Source organism: Gymnodraco acuticeps, unplaced genomic scaffold, assembly GCF_902827175.1.
Source record: "Gymnodraco acuticeps unplaced genomic scaffold, fGymAcu1.1, whole genome shotgun sequence".
Classification (NCBI taxonomy): Eukaryota; Metazoa; Chordata; class Actinopteri; order Perciformes; family Bathydraconidae; genus Gymnodraco; species Gymnodraco acuticeps.
In genome coordinates this window covers 5,002,407-5,021,736 of record NW_022992250.1, presented here as the reverse complement: position 1 = coordinate 5,021,736, position 19,330 = coordinate 5,002,407, and the positions used below count along the sequence as shown (strand labels likewise).

Here is a 19,330-nt window from a genome sequence, read left to right as displayed (position 1 = left end):
ATAGTGCTGTATACACCATATATAATTAGTAATTTGCAAGATAACCGGGCCACACATACATGCTGTCACTTATTATTGATAACATCTAAACAATACCCTACATCGTACCTGCGTAATGTATGTTCCTGCCTAATGCATGTTGTGTTTCCATGTGAATAATAAAAGGTAATGTACCCCCATGAGAAGAAAACCCTCTTCTTGGATCCATTTGGAGAAGGGAAAGGCAAAATGAGGGTGTGCCTACAGTCTACAAGGTATATTTGATACAGTGTACTAGTTCCAGTGTTGTATGAGTTTTTTGACAATGATGTGCTGCATCTTGACACATGTACTATCTACATACTGTAGAGCCTTTATGAGGATGAAAGGCTGCAAGGTGTCAAGGTGGACATGCAGCACCCTCCCCCATAATCGCCAACAAGACAGCACATCCTGTGGTGTCCTGGCCTTAAAAGTGAGTGTGAAATGCATTTAGCCAAACATTACTCTCAAACTCAAATTCAGTAGCAATTTACGGTGGCCCTGAAGTGCAAGACACCACAGCATTTCAGAAAACACCACAGCATTTCACATTGGACGGAAAGGGTATTCCTTAGGGAGAACACTTCTTGTTTGTGATTGGACAGAGCCAGCCATAGAAGCACTGCTGTGATTGGTTGTTTTTGCTGCCAGTCAAGAAATGACGCTGCGTGATTGGCCCAACACATCAGCCGAGCCGTTAGCTGTTAGCACACACTCAGAGCTCACAGCTCCTCATATTCTTTCACACACACATACGGGTTTTGGGCCGAGGGCGACACCGTACTTCCGGTATCAACCATTTCACACGAGGTGCATACAGAATATCACAGTCGATTGCCTTAATCAATATAGTCAACTCTAAAATACCACATATATGCATTGGCATGATAATATTATTGTGACAAGTGAGGTATTCACCTGGTGTTTCTAGAAGATAGACGTAGATGCTGCCAAAATCGACCGAAGGCCACTTTTGAGGGTCGTAATTCCATACATTGTACATCCAACAACCCACACAGCTCTAGTTTACGCTGGTAACGACCTAGAGCACATCCCTCAAGTCCAGAGATGTAATCCGAAGACATGCAGCGATTTCTTCGGTCGTTAATTCAGAAGAAAAAAACGAGTGCGCTCTGCCTGGCTACATTAGCTAGCTGTTTATATTAGCATCTCCAGGATTTTTGCACCTCCAGAAAAATGGCGTCTTTATAAAAAAATATATGGCGCGCGTTGCATTGTGGGTAGCTGTGACGTCACTGTGTGTGAAAGAATCTGTTCAGAAACTGGACAAAAGTTAAACATATACAAAACACAGACTGTCTGTCATTTCGAATACAGTCGCTGCTTTATTTATGTCTGTATGACGTTGTTGTGAGTGTGGACGGAACAGCAACAGGTTAGTTAGTCTGATCGATCCGATTCCGATAGGATTTACATGGAGATACGGCCCGCCCCCTCTCCAGCGTCTTGTTTGAATGACAGGAGTAAACACAGAATGAATGCTTTATTAATTCATGGTTTTTAAGGGGCTTATCTCCATGTAAATACTATGGTAGACCACACAATATTCGCATCGCTCTAATCGCTCGAGTTTCACCGCGGCTGTCAGCTGTGTTTGCTCCTGTCATTCAAACAAGAGGCGCTGGAGAGGGGCGGGGCGTATCTCCATGTAAATACTATGGGAGATACCAACTACAACAAAATGAACATATTTGACCGTGATTTAATTGTAATACACGTTTCAAAGTGATGCCGAAGTAACTACATACTGATAACGGTTAGTAAAAACCATGAATTAACGCTTTGACAAGTCTGCAGATAAGACGGCAGGCGAAAAGCTTTTAAAATGCGTATTTTCTGAATGGAATCGGACCCATCAGGCTAAACTAACCTGTTGCTGCTCCGTCCACACTCACAACAACGTCATACAGACATAAATAAAGCAGCGACTGTATTCGCCATGACACAGACAGTCTGTGGTTTGTACTTGTTTAACTTGTGTCCAGTTTCTGAACAGATATGAGGAGCTGTGAGCTCTGAGTGTGTGCTAACGTCTAATGTGTTGGGACATATTTCGTGTCGGGTGTTGACCAATCACGAAGCGTCATTTCTTGACTGGCAGCAAAAACAACCAATCACAGCAGTGCTTCTCTGGCTGGCTCTGTCCAATCACAAACAAGAAGTGTTTTCCCTAAAAGGAATACCCTTTCCGTCCAATGTGAACTGCTGTGGTGTTTTCTGAAATGCTGTGGTGTGTTGTGAAATGCTGTTGTGTTTCTGAAATGCTGTGGTGTGTTGTGAAATGCTGTTGTGTTTCTGAAATGCTGTGGCGTTTTGTGAAATGCTGTGGTGTGTTGTGAAATGCTGTTGTGTTTTGTGAAATTCTGTGGCGTTTTGTGAAATGCTGTGGTGTGTTGTGAAATGCTGTTGTGTTTTCTGAAATGCTGTGGCGTTTTGTGAAATGCTGTAGTGTTTTCTGAAATGCTGTGGTGTCTTGCACTTCAGGGCCACCGTAGCATTAGACTGAATATCTTGACTTGCTTTTATACATCTTGATCAAAGATTTATTGAATTGTGTCAAACTACACATATACAACATGTCATTCTTTAAATCTGTTGGGTCATTTGTCTGTATTCCATTTGAGGGTAAAATCATAGACCATGCAGTCCATATACTAATCAAGGTTCTCTTCAGTTTGCAGAGAAGATTTTACTGGGGGAGGCAATTGAGTTTGAAAGCTCCCAGAAGGCAGTGCACGAGCTGAGGCTGGACATTGCTACTTCTCTCCTCAGAGAATCTGGTTTGTTACCTTTTCTCAACATTGTCAATGACTTCATGTAGTTACTTTTATTAATTGTATCTCATAAGTATGCATCAATAACCTAGTATATTAATAATGTGCCATGCAAATTGTTGTATTGTATCACTGCTTGGACCATTGGTACTGTTGACCAGGGACATTATCAGGGTTTTAAAAGCAACACAGTAGCTTAAGTATAGATTAGGGTAAATAGTCACTACATACAGTATATTGTGTATCTCAACTCCAAACAGATAACATATGAAGCATCGCAGGCAGGCATCTTCAACTGCAATTTCATATAGGTTACACACGTCACACTCTAACACACCCTTTCAATTCTGCGGTTTATTTAAGATGTGAGATTTCCCCATCTTTCTCCTTTCAATGTGCTCGTTGATGTGTATTACTTTTAACTGATATCCTCAGTTAATTTTGACCTTGAACTTATTATAATCAAAGCTGTAAAGCTAATACATGTGATGAACAACAAAAGAACCATGAGAACCAAACTTAAATTGATGCGTACAGTGCGAAAGAAGTTTTTGGATGTTTTGTAATGACATTGTGCAGGTTCCCATTCTACAGAGGGTAAGGAGAGAGTGAAAGAAGGAGCAGATGGCTCCTCTGTGCTCAGATTTAATAATTTAGAAAATCTATGTGTTTGTGTGTGTTTTGCCTTTTCTTCACACAAAATAATAAAAGACCACAACAAATGTGTCCTTATATAATTGACCTTTTAGTCAAAAATTGGAATGGGTCACCTTGACCCCAAATCTGCAATGTGGTTTATCTGAAGATATTGATTACGTTTTGTCTCAACAGATGATCTAAGCAGGCTTTGCTTTTACTGCGGGATGGAGGAGCAGGATGAAGAACATTGGGTAATTTCCTATTGCACATTACAAATAAAGAAAATTAGCAGAAATATGTTTCCAGACTTTATCAACATAACATTTGCGTTGGTAATTGCTAATATATTTGGCATATTCAGCATTAACTGATAAAGGATGAATGTTTTGCTTGTTTTTCCATACATTTTTGTTGAACATTTCTTTCTTTCTCATAACACAACATTTATGTTTTTTTTTTAAAGATTTCGATAATTGAAGGAATGGTTAGAATGTTAGTGGGAAATACATTAGAGATATTCTATTATCATAAAAAAATCCCATAATGCATACCTTACATGACAAGTATTTATTGTTTTCTCAGATTTGCTGTGACATTTGTCAGCAGTGGTACCACCACCAATGTGTACAAAGGCCTCCAGTGGATCAACCGTACTTGTGCCCTGGATGCACATAATGCCCCGAAGGAACCATCATTAACTGTCCACTATCATTTCAACCAATGCAACTATTGTGATGGCCAGGCCTGTCATAAAATGCCCCCCCCCCCAAAAGAGGTTTCTATGAATCCCACCCTCAAGCATTTTTCAGGGTATGGTTCTAGGACTGGTACCAATACATGGAGCAAGTTTCATGAATGTCACACTTTTATTTTGTAAGATAGCAAGGGGGGGCATATTGTGATGGACAGGCCTGTCATAAAATGCCCCCCCCCCCCCCCCCCCCCCCCCAAAGGGGTTTCTATTAATCCCACCCTCAAGCATTATTCAGGGTATGATTCTAGGACTGGTACCAATATATAGAGCAAGTTTCATGAATGTCACACTTTTATTTTGTATGCATAGCGTATAATAATATGCTGACAAAGACTATGTAACATTTGTAAACATATATTTTGATTATTAGATGACAACTATGTAAAATTCCATCCATCCATCCATCCATCTTCTCCCGCTTATCCGTGGTCGGGTCGCGGGGGTAGCAGTTCCAGCAGAGAGCCCCAAACTTTATTTTCCCTGGCGACATCAACCAGCTCTGACTGGGGGATCCCAAGGCGCTCCCAGGCCAGCGAAGAGATATAATCCCTCCACCTGGTCCTAGGTCTACCCCTTGGTCTCTTCCCAGCTGGACGTGCCTGGAACACCTCCCTAGGGAGGCGCCCAGGTGGCATCCTAACTAGGTGCCCGAACCACCTCAACTGGCTCCTTTCGACGCGAAGGAGGAGCGGCTCAACTCCGAGTCCCTCCCTGATGACCGAACTTCTCACCTTATCCCTAAGGGAGACACCAGCCACCCTGCGGATAAAACCCATCTCGGCCGCTTGTATCCGCGATCTCGTTCTTTCGGTCATGACCCATCCTTCATGACCATAGGTGAGGGTAGGAACGAAAATGGCCCGGTAGACAGAGAGCTTTGCCTTCTGGCTCAGCTCCCTTTTCGTCACAACGGTGCGGTAAAGCGACTGCAGTACCGCTCCCGCTGCTCCGATTCTCCGGCCCATCTCACGCTCCATTGTTCCCTCACTCGAGAACAAGACCCCGAGATACTTTAACTCCTTCACTTGGGGTAAGGACTCATTCCCTACTTGAAGTAAAATTAAACAATACATTTTAAAGCACGTTTATACAGACAGGACGTAACAATAATGATAAAAAAAAGATTTAAAAAAACAAAAACTGAAAAGGAAGTGACGAATGAATTTCGACACCTCAAATACGGAGCGAAAAGTTAAACCAGAAGAATCAAGACTATGAGCTACCACTAAACAACTCACAGTCTGAAAATTACCATTAATAAAAACCCTGAACGTTTACTTTTCGTTTTAAACATCGTTTTAAGGTGTAAACCTATGGTGTAAACGTGTCATTTAGAGGTGTAAACGTGTAATTTAGAAATGCGCGTTCCCGTGACAAGGGGGGCATTTCATGACGGGGAGGCATAATGTGACACAACACCTGTTGTTCCCCAGAGTTTGCCGCTTGGTTTCAACATAATCTCAACCTTTATTTTGAAAATGTATTCACTCCGCTAGAACACCGTAGTTACTCTTTTATTTTCAAGGTACAACCTGTTATTTCCGGTCTGAGTGCTGATTCTTGTGTCGCGCTTGATGCAGATGGCAGTACTTAAAAACGTGTGAGGGTCTCGTTGAAGCGTCCCGCTGTCTGCTTCCAGAGCCCCGCAGTCATCACCCTGAACCCGGTAAGCTGGCTGATAAGCACCGCTGTTACTTTTTTACTGTACACTGTCTGTTTACTTTATTTTTTAAAACTTGTTTTTACAGAAATAACTTCATGCAGGACTGTTTTTAATAATTTGCACGCGCAGGTTTTATTACGCTTGATGAAACTGTTGCACTAGTCTCACTTATATATTCTATTAGCCCACTGTAAATATGTGACCATTGATTGTAATCACCTTTACAGTATGTCCAACTAACAAATGTACAGTCAGGACTCAGTAGCATGCAACTCTCTTCCTCTGTCTCACATCTTGTCATTTCATACACATTACACTTGCAAAGCAGCGTTTTGATATCCGGAGAGGAAACAAGTCTTAAAGTCTGTCTGGGGCGTTGGCTGTCTCTGTACATGTGTATGTGAGAGCTACAGTTACATGCTGACTTATGGAAGCCTGGGCTGCTCCTGAAATCTGTTTCCAGTTAGGAATTCTCCTTTTTTTCACCCAGTGATGGAACCGCTGAGGCTCAAAAATGCATCAGAGGTCAATTAAAATGCCTGTACTGCTATTTTCATTGTCCTGTATGTGTGTGCGTTTATATACATGTAAGTGATGCATATGGCTCCAGTGTTGGTTCCACCAGTTATCATTATATTGCAAGCTCTTGTGAGGCAAGTTCAGGATCCAGATGTGCAACTGAACTCTTTCTCCCTTTCATGCAGGGAGTTACAGAGCAGATTATGCAACATAACCTTTACAAATAGGAAGAAACACCTGCTTATTCATAGATTTATATACAAAAAGAATGCATCTGTTGGATTGAAAAAACAAGACTGAAGGAGGAAGGAGAGATGTTCCTCTAACTTTTCAGAAGGAAATCTCATGTCACAGATGTTGCAACTGAAGTAAACTTTTTTAATGTATAGGCGACTAAATGTTGCAGATTCCTACTGTGATTTGGAGGTACAGTCATTCTGAACAGCATGCGCAAAAACTAACTCAGACAGTAAGTAAGCCAAGAACCATTTGTGGGACTGACCTTTTGCTGCCTCACACACTCACAGACACACACACTCACAGACAAAAGCCATAGGGAGTTTTTACTGATTGAAAGCTGGTGCCTGCATGTTAAAGAAATTACCATGAGCTCAGTCCCATAAAATACATCACTGGCTCGTAAAACTTTATGCATTTGTCTGAATTTATGTCATAGGAACTCCCTGTTGTGTTTCGCCTGTTGTGACTTTAATAAGATATAATGTAAATGGGATTCGGACATGTTTTTAAAACATTTGTTATCGATCCCCAATGGTCAACTAAACATTTTTTAGTAGAGTTTTTAATGGATATCTGCAGTTTTAATAATCTGACAAACTGACAACATGATGGTGAAATAGATTTTGACTGACTTAGAAACTTGGCAGTGTGTTATCTTTAACCGGTGGCAATTCAAACCTGTTGTGATATGTTTGGGTTTGCTGATTTTAATCAGTGGTTGTGAAATAGAAGGACGAAAAGGCATTGTGTTTCTTTATAATATGTAAAAGGAAGGAGGCAAAGCTAGTAACATGTTCTTGTGCCGTCAAAGACATCAAGGATGTCTAAGAGTAAAGGGGACGGCAGGTGCAACATCAATTAAATGGCTACATATTAGATATGTTTAAGATTTAAATTAATAGTTTGGTAGCTTAGCTTAGCATACATATTGTAAGCAGGAAGACACAGGCTCTGTCTCAAGGTTCAAGGTTCTTTATTTGTCAACAAACCTCATTTACAATTAACCCGTTATACCCGTTTATAACCCGTTTTATACCCGTTTATAACCCGTTTCATTAGAATAGATAAATCCGTCCCAATAAACAAAGTGTGAAAACACGTTTTCTTGGCCTGCAGGAGTGACTTCTTGAAGTCTTGTTGCAACTGGTAGGATCATAACTTTTAGTTTGTACACTTTGGTTTTTCAATGGCGTAAGCAAACAAGATAAAACATGTAAATGAGTGAGCTTCAGTGTTTCGTTATCTTATCTTATATTTATTACAGAGCAAAGCAAGCTGTTTCCCATTGTTCCCAGTCTTTAGCTTCTGATTGTAGCTTCATATTTCATGCACATGATGATCTAACTCTCACAAAAAACTGTTAAAATGATTTAAAATAATGATGTAACTTATTTTACACAGACGTTTCCATATTGGACTCAAGTTGTGAGGATTTGATACCTTATGGTCTTCACTGAGTACCTGAATTGCAACTGTTATTTCTAAGGAATTTAAGGCAGGAAATGTAAATTGGGGGCAACAATTTTTCAAATTGTCAGGGTCTGTATGATATCGGTTTCTAAAGATGACAGGGAAGGTAGCCAAGACTTAACTGGCAGGAAGAACATTTGGATTTACCAATGAGACCAGATAATTCAGCAAAAGTTGGGAGTTTAAAAGGTACATGGTAAAAAAAGAAGGAACAAAGAAAGACTGAACTGTATGTATTGTTGCAGCTGAGCATTAAAAAAGATCAGGAAGGATGTTGCATTTTGGGATACAGATGCGGTGTGAAAGTGTAGGCTGGCTGTCAAATATTAAACAGGGCTCTTGTGTTCTCTTCGCCTGACCTTATTCAATTTGCCTAATAGGTCGATTTGGCTGTTGGGCGTCCTTTTAGCGATGTTTCTTGTCATCAGCACTTTCTAAGACACCAAATATGGTAAAATCTTGAGTGACGTTACATCTCTTTAGTTGAGTTAAAGAGGCTTTTAAAAATAGTTGTCTGTATACTCCAACACTTTACTAAGAAACTTAATTATGTTGGTTTTTCCCTTAATTTGGCACCCATCTGTGAGCTCATTCAGCCCTGTGGTCTAACAGTTAAACTGAGGGTAAATGATCTAATGTTTGGTCCCCTGAAGGGAGGGTTATATTTTATATATTATTTTTAGACAGAAATCGTCATGTTTGGCATAAATGGTTCTCGTAAAGTACGGCTTTGGTGTGGTCATTTATGTCGAGGTTTCAATCTGGGAGAATGGTTACAAAATGGCTGGAGATTTATAAAGGGATATTTTGGAAGCAAACAAGCCCTTAAGGCAGCACTGAGGGCTTAAATGTCCCGTTATACATTGGACATTTAGTAGTGCTCCAACAGGACTGATTTGGTGCCAATGTGGGGGATTTCCCTTGCACACATCAAATGTCATAGATATTCACGGAAATGGTAATTGGTCATACATTGCTGCTGCTGAAGGGTTTCTCAGCTGCTCTGTTCTGAAAGACATCTCAGTTACTGAATGAGACGAGAAACAGAAGGAGTGTGTCACTGATGCAGAGAGAGGGAAACAGAACAGACAAAGTTAGAAAGGCAGCTAACAGCAGCTTCTGGTAAAAACCATCATGTCCGTCCTGCAGTACTGGGACATGTGGGGTTTCTTCGACCTCGCTCTACACGACTCAGATTTGTTGTATCGGCTTTATTCCACCGTCTGGAATGTGCCCCATCGGAGCCAAAGAAAACATTATCTTTCTTTGTAGACTGATGTAGAGTTTCAAATTCTGATATTGTATATTTATTTTTGAGATGGTATGACTGGAATCAGGGTGGGAATGTTCTCAGTGCAACAGTTCTGCAGTTGGACCATGATCGGGAGATACAGTGATCTTTAAAATATATAATATGTAACATTTCTGCATAAAAAGGTCTGAAAACGATTAGTTTATGTAATGTATTTTGTTTCATTATCCCAAATGTTTCTAACCAGTTTCGAACCCAGATCATTTTTTCCTGGAAATGATCGGTTTCATTTGGTCGTCTGTAATGGCAAGGTCAGCATTGAGGTTGTCTAACAAAAGCATAAAAACAAATTGTATCCAGTTTTAAGCCACATTTTAAGATATATTAATAGATCTTGGTATTTTTTGCCTTTATGTGAGTATAGCTCAAGGTAGACAGGAAAGGGGGAGAGAAAAGGGTTGGATTCTGTCTCTGGTAGCAGATATAGAAATATACTCTATAATGGACACACGGCAGACTAGTTAAACTGTGAATGAGGGCAGCATTATCTTACTCACGGGTTTTAGTAATGCAATGCATTCTGGTCTTTTGAGGCTTTTGTTGATTCAGACGTTGATGTATCTCCTTGTCTCCTACAATGGATTGTAATATAGAGGAACATCGCTGCAGACTTCTTAATTTAGTTAACCGCTTCCTGCTGCCCATTCTGAAAAACAAGAAAATACTATTTAATCAGCTGATGATTTGATCAGTTTTAGGCTAATTTGAAGGTGCACAAAATAGTTAATATACTTTTGAGCTACAACATCGATAAGCCAATGGACAGAAAATGAATCAGCCTCAAATGTGTTGGGATAAAAGCGTACAGCTCATGTCCTGGGTAGATTACAAGTACAAGCCTTTAAAGCAACAAGATGTCTTAACACAATCATTCAATAAGTAGCAACCACAAAACTTTAGACTTGCACCACTTAAAGGTCCTTTCTTTCCCAACGACAACAACTTGACATTTAGACAATGACCAGTAATAACCAACACATTTATTAATTAATTTAAAACATACATCTACAAATCAAACAATTGTAGAGGAAAAGCATACAATTTAAAGAGGAATTTATAATCATAAACACAGCTAAGGATGAAGATATGTTTAAGAGGAATATGTTGTACATTCCAGCCTTTAATCTATTTTTAGAGCATCAGGAAGTCCCATTAGGAGGAATGCTCTACCGGCTGCCACACAGGTCAATGATTAAAGAGTTTTCAAAGGACAAGTCTGCATAGAAGAAGAGGTCACACCTGCAGCACACACTGAAGTTATGTCAAATAAACAAGGTTTATTGTACGTGTGGCGTTAATCAGATGTTAATGTAAACACAGTTATTAGCCACTACAGTGGAGAGCTCATTGTGTGTGTGTGTGTGTGTGTGTGTGGCTGAATTGTGCCACCTTAGCCGTCTGATGGAGACTTCCTGTTTCTCAGTTTTCCGCTACATTCTTTAGCGATAAGCTCATGCCAACTCACACACACGTGTATGGACATACACAGATGGTGGGTACAAGAAGACAGTCGAATAAATACACACCGTTTTATATTAGTTTGTCTAGCCCCAGACAGTCTCTAGCTCTATCTGTTTAACTTCACTTCTTTGTCTTTTTCTCAGCACCATGTGTTCAAAATGTGTGTATGTGTCCTCTTTTTTTCACAAGGCATGATGTCACCTCTCTGTTTTATTTTTACACCACAGACCTCCACATGCTGCTGCAATTGTTGAGGTGTCTGAAACTTTAACAGAAGTGGAGAGCAGAAGTAATAAGATTTCAAAACTAAATGACCCTTTGTATTTAAAGTCTTTTAAATCATGTGACTGCAGACTGCATACCTCTAGGCAAACACATACTATATAATAAAGTATTCGCCACAAATAATGCCTTTTTTAAGTTCCTTAAGTGAAGTGAATTTGTAAAAGACAATATACTTGTATATACTAACTGGTCCCCCACATCAGGCCCCACTTCCCAACCTCTAGCTTCCAGGCTCTCTTGCTCAAACTCGATCCATCAGTCGAACTTGACTTACATTTGGATCTCAACGATATACATCCGTCAATTTTTGTGACACCAAATCAAGTCGGGGGAATAAAGTGGGGAGGTACAATACAACCTCGGACCAATTGCCAAAAGCAGAACATTTCTGAAGATAGAAATATATATAAAGGTCTGCGGAATTCACCTTAACTGCTTCCATAGGGATCAAACTGTGTTTTGCATTTGCAGCTAGGATACAAGAACATAATATATGTGCTGTTGTGCCGTGACACAGCGAGAATATTTATGGCAGGGAAACAAATTAAAGACATGCAGCAACAGTGTCCTCAGAGACGCCTGACGTCAGTGAAACCGGATTTATTTTCCTCCAAACCTGTGGATACTGGCTCACTTCCTGTCAGCCATTGTTAGCCTCTCATCAGATAAGGTATTCACGATGCTGGTAGCCAAGCTTTATTATTGCCAGCTCCACAGCCCTAGAGCTACATGTTGCTTCATCTAGCCGTGGATTCAGGATCTCCACCATGTTTGCCAGTGCAGTTTCTAAAAAGACAAGGAACTACAATTATACATGAATTCTTGTTTGTTTAGGGAGAGGCAGGAAATATAAGATAACAGGTAAATACCTGTCTTTGTCTCGCTGTCCTCTAGAGAAGATGTATGAGTAGCCTCTCCCAGTTAACAAATAATCCTGCTGCTGGTTTTTTCTTTTAATAAGTTATGAATTAGCAGGTTACTGAAAGGAAGATGTATGTCCACTCCACATGGGGTCACTTTGTACATGTATTATTATCTGTTGAGGAGACAGGAACACAAAGGAAGTTATTTGATCAACATTATTAAAAGTAGCACCTTTAACCTCAGCCACATTTCTCTGTCAAACAGCAGTCTGACTGGTTATGACTCTTGCTATATGCTATATACTAAATTAAAATGCTATTTGCATATTATCTGTTAAAGTTATTTGATTGGGTTGGAGAGTTTAAGTATCACAGTTTAAGTACTGAATACAATTCTGGCATATACATTTGAAATATATATCCTTAAAATGGTTGAATTAAAACACATTTATTGACCCTGGTTAGAGTGTGTTGGTTTGCTAGCATGTCTGGTTTAGTCCTATTATAAATGATTTACTGTATTTTTATCTTTTTCCATAAGTGATCCATGTCCAGTCATTTGTTTTTAATGATACTACAAAACTGGAAAAAGAGCTCTCAGACAGTGAATGTTGGCCACAACATACAGTTTGTTGTATAATAGTTGGTAGAGTCCAAAAAAGGAGAGACTGCTGGTGCACACATGAAGGTCATGACTCTTCATTTCACTCGACCCACATCTTCACTTAAACCCAAACTATTTTTAACGTATAGCCTTTATATACGCTTTCTATATTTATAAACAAAAAGACTCAGCTCAAGTGCAAATATTTGACGCATCGATCATTTTACATGAACTACAACTGCCTCTCTCCACCTGTGACCGATGAAGACCACTATTAAGCATCTTCAAACTCTTATCTGTTAGCTTCCCCCTTTAAATAAGAATCACCCATCTGTGATCTTTGCTGATAGTTTAAGAAAAGTCACAAGAAAACGTGGTAATTTGACCGCCGGTGAACGCAGCCTAAACTTGTGGTAACGTTGGTCCTGTGCCAAAACCAGAACTTCCTCCTGAATGTGAGCCGACATGCTGCTCCAACCCGGAGGTGAACGCTATAGTTTGTGGTTTCCTTGGTCTGCTAGGGAGTGGTCCGTGTAAGAAGTGTGTGCGCATGTAGGTTCTGTCAAGGAGTTGTCAACGTCCAAGATCTCACCACATTTGTCATACCAGGCATTCCTTCATGTGTACACCTCACAATGCGGACACACACACACACACACACACACACACACACACACACACACACACACACACACACACACACACACAGTTTAGGAGAATTCCTTGCGGTCAGCCAGCATGAACTTGATGTGGGAAATAACAGAGTGAACACACACAGCCATCTCTCTCTCCACGTTTCTGTGTGTTTGTGTCGTCGTGATTTTGCCATCATGTTTTATTTACAATTTGGAATCCAAACCCTGCAATCAAAGCTGTTTTGGTGATCAACGTGGTGATTTTGGTTCTATGTTTAGGAAGTTAATGAGTGTTGTATTTTAGGGACGCTGATTTTTATCTTGTGTGAGAAATCAGTTACATAAAGATGCTGAGGAGAGTTATAATTAAATGACTTAGGAACAATTTATATTCAGATCCTTCATTTGAGCAAAACTAACAATGGCACTGCGTACAAACATACTGCATTACAAGTGAGTACAAATGTTTAGAATCAAAAGAGCTCATTATGCAAAAATGCTACAGTTTTACATATACTCTTACAGTATTGCCTAATCAGCATTTGAATGTAAAATCTTGTTTAGGTTGAGCTGACAATCAAATAAAAAATAATAATCTCTAATATTAAAATAAAGTCAAAAGCATAAAAAGGAAAATACTCAAGTGTTATTGTAATACACTTAACAATTTGTCTGTTGCTTTTACAGGTATGTTTGTCAAATGCAAAACATGAAATAGGATTTTTTATTTGATCATTCGATTGCAGGATTCAAGCTTGTGTTGTTGGTTTTATGTCTGCCTCTCAAATCAGCTATCGAGCTTTATTGCCCATTTTATTTGTATTATAAGGCAGAGCAAATATGTATGAGGAGGACCATATCTCACAGAGTACATACACACTCTTGTGTTACTGCTTTGCACATAATTACACACAGAATCACAGACATGTACACCTGGTGGATGTTCTTTTACACAAAACCAATATTCAGTGGTGCAGATTTCTTGTGTCAGAGACTGAAATTAAATCATCTCATTAGCATGCAATTAATATCAATTCTTTGGAAACCTATTGCTTTCCCTTCAGCCCATATAAGTGTACCAACAGCGCCCCTTTGTGGTGCTTTTAAGTAGCGTTTTTTCAATTTGGCTACTAGGTTGTGAGAAAGATGTAACGGTTAATTTGAGAAATCAAGCTTGAAAAAGTACAGCTATAAAATGTCATTATTTCTAACTTGATTTCTCATGAGGACTTTATGGTAAGCTGTATTTGACCTTCCCTCTCTTCTTGGTGTATTGTAGTTGTGAGTCTCCCCCGGAGTGACGATGGCAGAGAGCTCAAACTGTTTCTACTGTCGGGAGGACCTCGGGGGGAAGAGGTTCGTCCGCAACGAGGGCCGGCCGGTGTGCATCCGCTGCCACACCAAGTTCTGCGCCAACTCCTGCGCCGAGTGCCGTCGACCCATCCCTGTGGAATCAAAGGTGTGTGTTATCAGTTTGGGGTGTTCTATGCGTGAACATCAGCCCTGCCTTTTCTCACCCTCCACAAACATCTCATCAACCTTCCTTCCTCCATCAGGAGCTCAGCCATAAGGGCCGGTACTGGCATGAGGAGTGTTTCCGCTGTGCTAAGTGTTACAAGCCTCTGGCCAAGGAGCCCTTCAGCACTAAAGACGACCGCATCATGTGCGGGAAGTGCTGCTCCAGAGAGGACGCGCCACGCTGCCACGGCTGCTATAAAGCCTTACTGCCCGGTAAGACGTTGATAAATTCAGAATACTGTGTGGGAGAATTTTTGGGTCACTGGCCATTAATAAACTGTAAAAAAACTACATTTTAACGGAAAGAATCCTGTACTGATATCCCTTTTCTTACTGCAGTGAAGGTACTTTCTTACTACCTGTTTCTCTGCATTAGCACTCACTCTTCTGTGATCTCCTGCAGGCACAGAGAGCGTGGAGTACAAAGGGAACTCATGGCACGATGAGTGTTTCACCTGTTTCAACTGTAAACGACCAATAGGATCGCTAAGTTTCCTCTCCAAGGGAACTGACGTTTACTGCAGCCCCTGCCATGACAAGAAGTTTGCCAAACACTGCGTCTGCTGCAAAAAGGTTTTACTATTACTCTTAAAAACAAAATACAAACATTAACGTTCACTATTCATACATGTAGCACTTCTCTTTCCTCCGTCTCCAGGCTATAACCTCTGGAGGAGTGAACTACCAGGACCAGCCGTGGCACAGCCACTGTTTCGTGTGCAGCTCCTGCTCCAAGCCCCTAGCAGGGACCAGTTTCACCAACCACCAGGACCAGGTGTTCTGTGTGGACTGCTACAAGACCTCCGTGGCAAAGAAATGCAGCGGCTGCCAAAACCCCATCACAGGTGACTGAAACTGAGGATTATGTTTCAGTTAAATAAAATATAGATGAACTACGATTACAGCTTGTATGCCTCCGACAACCAGTCATGTTTCAGGTTACATCCATGTCTTTCCGAAAAGCCATCATTTTATTCTTTAAAATCTTAAATTATGGCCATAATACATGTTGTGTTTAAGAGGACCTATGACCTTCAACATTTTATAATGTAATCCTTTAGTCCAACTAGACGTTTGAAGATATGACCTAAGATATTTTCCTAAGATATCATGTTCATTGGTACTTTAGACCAAACGAAAAACCTTTGTTGCCAGAGATGCATAATAATATTCTATGGTTGTACTAATCTCTGACTGTCCCCTCTCTCAGGGTTTGGTAAAGGAGTGAACGTGGTGAACTACGAGGGCAGCTCCTGGCACGAATACTGCTTCAACTGTAAGAGGTGCTCCCTCAGTCTGTCCAACAAGCGCTTCGTGGCCAAGGGGGGAGACATCCTCTGCGCCGACTGCAGCGAAAAGTAGAGCTGGAGAACGCTGTCTTTGTCTAACCGTGGTTTATTAAGTCCTTTTATATTTCTTTATTTTTACATTAAGGCCAGAGTCCCCATTTCAATATTATGTTTATTATTAAAGTGACCTTTTGGCAGATTATGACAGAAACGTTGGGACAAATTGTGATTTGTATCCATTGTTGATTGTTTGCTGCATGCTAATACATGATTAGCCACCTGCAGCTAAAGTAAATTAGCAGCAGATACATTCCTAACTTACCTGAGATCTTCAAAGTAGATCTCATGATGCTGTATTTGAGTCTGCCGGTCTTAAGAAATATGTTTAGTTTTTTATCTAAGCTGATGGTTGAACTTGTGTATGTTCCCTCAACACAGTGTATGCTAGCCTATTAGCATAAAGCTAGATGGTAACGTGATTTTTAAAGCTTTTTTAATGTATTCTTCATATTTTTTAAGCACAAAAACACCTGCTTTTGATAATGTCAAAAATGTGATATTTTCCTATGATCAAAGTGGTTTTAAATAATCAAAAATAATTTCTATATTTGTAATTGCTCATTTACAATGCATTGCTATGCTTATTGTGTGTTTGAATAAAATAAACGTGTATGCACTTTTCTAACTATTCTCCCTTCAAGGAAAGAGGAAATATAAGTATGAAATTGGAACATATATTCTAATTGTATGCCTTGTTATGTTGCTAAAATGAAATAAACTTTCTAAAAAAACTCTACAACAAACCGCTAAACATTTCACACATTATTTTGCCAGGATGACCATGTTACAACTAATGTACTCAAGATAAAGATGAAAGGACTTTTATGCCAATCTCAAATATCCATTTATAGGATAACTGTATATAGTTATATACGATTTGACCTCTGCGCAAACAACAATTAATATTTTCCTCTATTCCACAAAGCCAAACTGATTTCATTTCAACATATAGAAAACCAGAGGAAATACTTAAGCTGTTGCCAACTCTTCTGCTCTTTCTGCCAAATCTGAACAAATTAGATTTTTCTTACACATAGTCTGGGAATGTGAAAGCAGTAAAGGAGGAGAATCTAGATTGCCGGCTGCACCCGAAACAAAGAAAACTCCTCTGTGTATCAACAATAAGGAAGACACAACCAGAGTAAAGTCTCAGCGTTTGGAGACATCACATACTTTCAACATAATCCGTGCAGTGCCTCAGGAGCCCAGTGGTTAAGTGTGATGTTTGATCTGGGGTTGGGGGTGAAGGGGTGTTTGGAAGGGCAATACTCTGGGTGGGTGTGGGCTAAAAATGGGAACTGGAAAATCCACTGGTTAAATATTATTAACCCATGTAAAAAAGGAAGTGTAGCACCATGCCTTCTGTTAGTGAGTGTGTGTGTGTGTGTGTGTGTGTGTGTGTGTGTGTGTGTGTGTGTGTGTGTGTGTGTGTGTGTGTGTGTGTGTGTGTGTGTGTGAGTGTGAGTGTGTGTGAGTGTGTGTGCAAATATACTGTGTTGTTATGCCTCTGTTCTTTTCCCCCTTTCTTTTCTCTTTTAAATGTAGATCTCATCGAGTTTCTTCATAATGAAATATGCTCTATGGATAAAGCTGACTTTATGACCTTTTTTCTAAAAGCGTTCGGACAGAAACTAATTATAGTTTACAAAAAATCTTTGAAAGACTGATAGCATTCTTAATGTCACTCATTTAACACAGATAGTGAACATAGCACACACCGAAACATCAACATGTACCACCACTTATAAGTTGTTGACACAAAGCAGTGCATGTCTGTCAAAAGTCACGGTGTCTCTGTATGAGTACATTTTTTAATTGGTAAGATATTCATTCAATATGTCCATAACCATCTCCTTCCCTCTAGCTCTCTCACCTGCACACAGGTACAGACCCACATAATAACACAAGTGGACCAATCACAGCATCAATACACTGCTCTCACTCCACACACACCCTCCTTGTTTGCAGAGACAGGTTTGTGCTTCATCCGTCTGCTTTGAAGCAGCGTGTATAATCTCTGCTACATCTCCAGAGTCTGGAACAGGATTTAGAGATCTCCTTTGCTCTCAGGGCTATTTCATTGATGCAGGTAAGTACTTAATTAATTTGTCTCTAGGCTTGAACATTGTTTTAAGACAAGTGTATTGCACTTTTTAAATGTTTAGGTGAGGAAATCTTGAAAATGTAAACTTGAAATCTCAAAAAGTAGTAGAATTATTAATGAGCACAGTGTTAAATATGTCAAAAAAATTTTTAACTTGCTTTATTCACGTAATATGCAAAAATACTAAGATATAAGAAAAATACTGATTGGGTTAAAACCTCTTTTCTTTCTAGATTTGTGATGCCTTTCCTTCAAAGATTCCTGAATGTGTTTATCACTCTGTCTCTGCTGAACACTGTGGAGCAAGGTAGGTCAATGTTTTAAATAGATTTGACTTGATAAATGATAGAAAATAAACTGCATTCACGCCCATAAAATACAAATACAACAACATTTTTGAATGTCTCTAAATTGTAACATTTTAATTTGATATACTTGCAAAATGATAAATATTTTGTAATGTATTGATTAAAACTTCTAAAGATTGGCGGGGAGGATCACAATAGATTTAATAATAATTTTAAATATGGTTATACAAGAATAAGACGATACATGGACTGCCCCCCCCCCCCCCCCCCTCCCTTAGGGGAATTCATCCACAAAAAACACTGGACGCTGCACGAGGTCAGAAACCAGAGGAGACTGTGAGGTCCACCGTAGACGGACCACTTTTGGACAAAATGTCCTCTCCATTAAAGGCAGCTCTTTTGGAATAGCCTCCCAACTGAGATACGGGACTGTCCCACTCTCAACAGTTTTAAAGGTCAACTCAAAGAATGGTTGAGAAACAAACAGATCACCGCTAAATGCACTTTAATACAGGGGTATCTCCTCTTGCACTTTAAGTAGCTCTTGTATCTTCTCTTGCACTTTATATGTCGTTGCTGCTAGATTGTACTGCCATGTGGTAAATACTTGTGTATGCTGCTCTTGCTCTTTTGCACTTTTTGCACATCATGTATTTGTTTTTGCCATGTGTATAATTGTCATGTTCTTAAATGTTTTATGTGAGGGACTGCGGATGGAAATTAGCTCCAAGCTAAAATCATGTTCATTAATGTCCCTGCTAAATAAACGATTAAATGAAATGACAATTGA

At 39.8% G+C, this 19,330-nt stretch overlaps 2 protein-coding genes across 2 annotated transcripts; both read left to right on the top strand.

The window, feature by feature from the left end:
- The first annotated feature begins 216 nt into the window (after window positions 1–216).
- Window positions 217–4,162, top strand: LOC117540050 (PHD finger protein Alfin1-like). Its single transcript, XM_034206471.1, has 5 exons — window positions 217–254; window positions 349–454; window positions 2,717–2,822; window positions 3,648–3,706; window positions 4,038–4,162. The coding sequence occupies exons 1-5, from the start codon at window positions 229–231 to the stop codon at window positions 4,128–4,130; spliced, it is 390 nt and encodes a 129-aa protein (XP_034062362.1). The 5' UTR covers window positions 217–228; the 3' UTR covers window positions 4,131–4,162.
- A 1,535-nt stretch (window positions 4,163–5,697) lies between these two features.
- Window positions 5,698–16,871, top strand: LOC117540035 (four and a half LIM domains protein 1-like). Its single transcript, XM_034206451.1, has 6 exons — window positions 5,698–5,875; window positions 14,541–14,720; window positions 14,818–14,992; window positions 15,183–15,352; window positions 15,438–15,624; window positions 15,990–16,871. Exons 2-6 carry the CDS (start codon window positions 14,565–14,567, stop codon window positions 16,139–16,141), a joined length of 840 nt encoding a protein of 279 aa, XP_034062342.1. The 5' UTR covers window positions 5,698–5,875; window positions 14,541–14,564; the 3' UTR covers window positions 16,142–16,871.
- Window positions 16,872–19,330: the final 2,459 nt, after the last annotated feature.

Bases quoted from the DNA above. Each gene is read 5' to 3' on its own strand.
- LOC117540050 (XM_034206471.1), top strand. From the start codon at position 229: ATGAGGGTGTGCCTACAGTCTACAAG. The intron at 255-348 runs GTATATTTGATA...TACATACTGTAG, and splicing joins GTGTGCCTACAGTCTACAAG to AGCCTTTATGAGGATGAAAG. The intron at 2,823-3,647 runs GTTTGTTACCTT...TTGTCTCAACAG, and splicing joins TTCTCTCCTCAGAGAATCTG to ATGATCTAAGCAGGCTTTGC.
- LOC117540035 (XM_034206451.1), top strand. From the start codon at position 14,565: ATGGCAGAGAGCTCAAACTGTTTCTACTGTCGGGAGGACCTCGGGGGG. The intron at 15,353-15,437 runs GTTTTACTATTA...CTCCGTCTCCAG, and splicing joins ACTGCGTCTGCTGCAAAAAG to GCTATAACCTCTGGAGGAGT. The intron at 15,625-15,989 runs GTGACTGAAACT...CCCCTCTCTCAG, and splicing joins CTGCCAAAACCCCATCACAG to GGTTTGGTAAAGGAGTGAAC.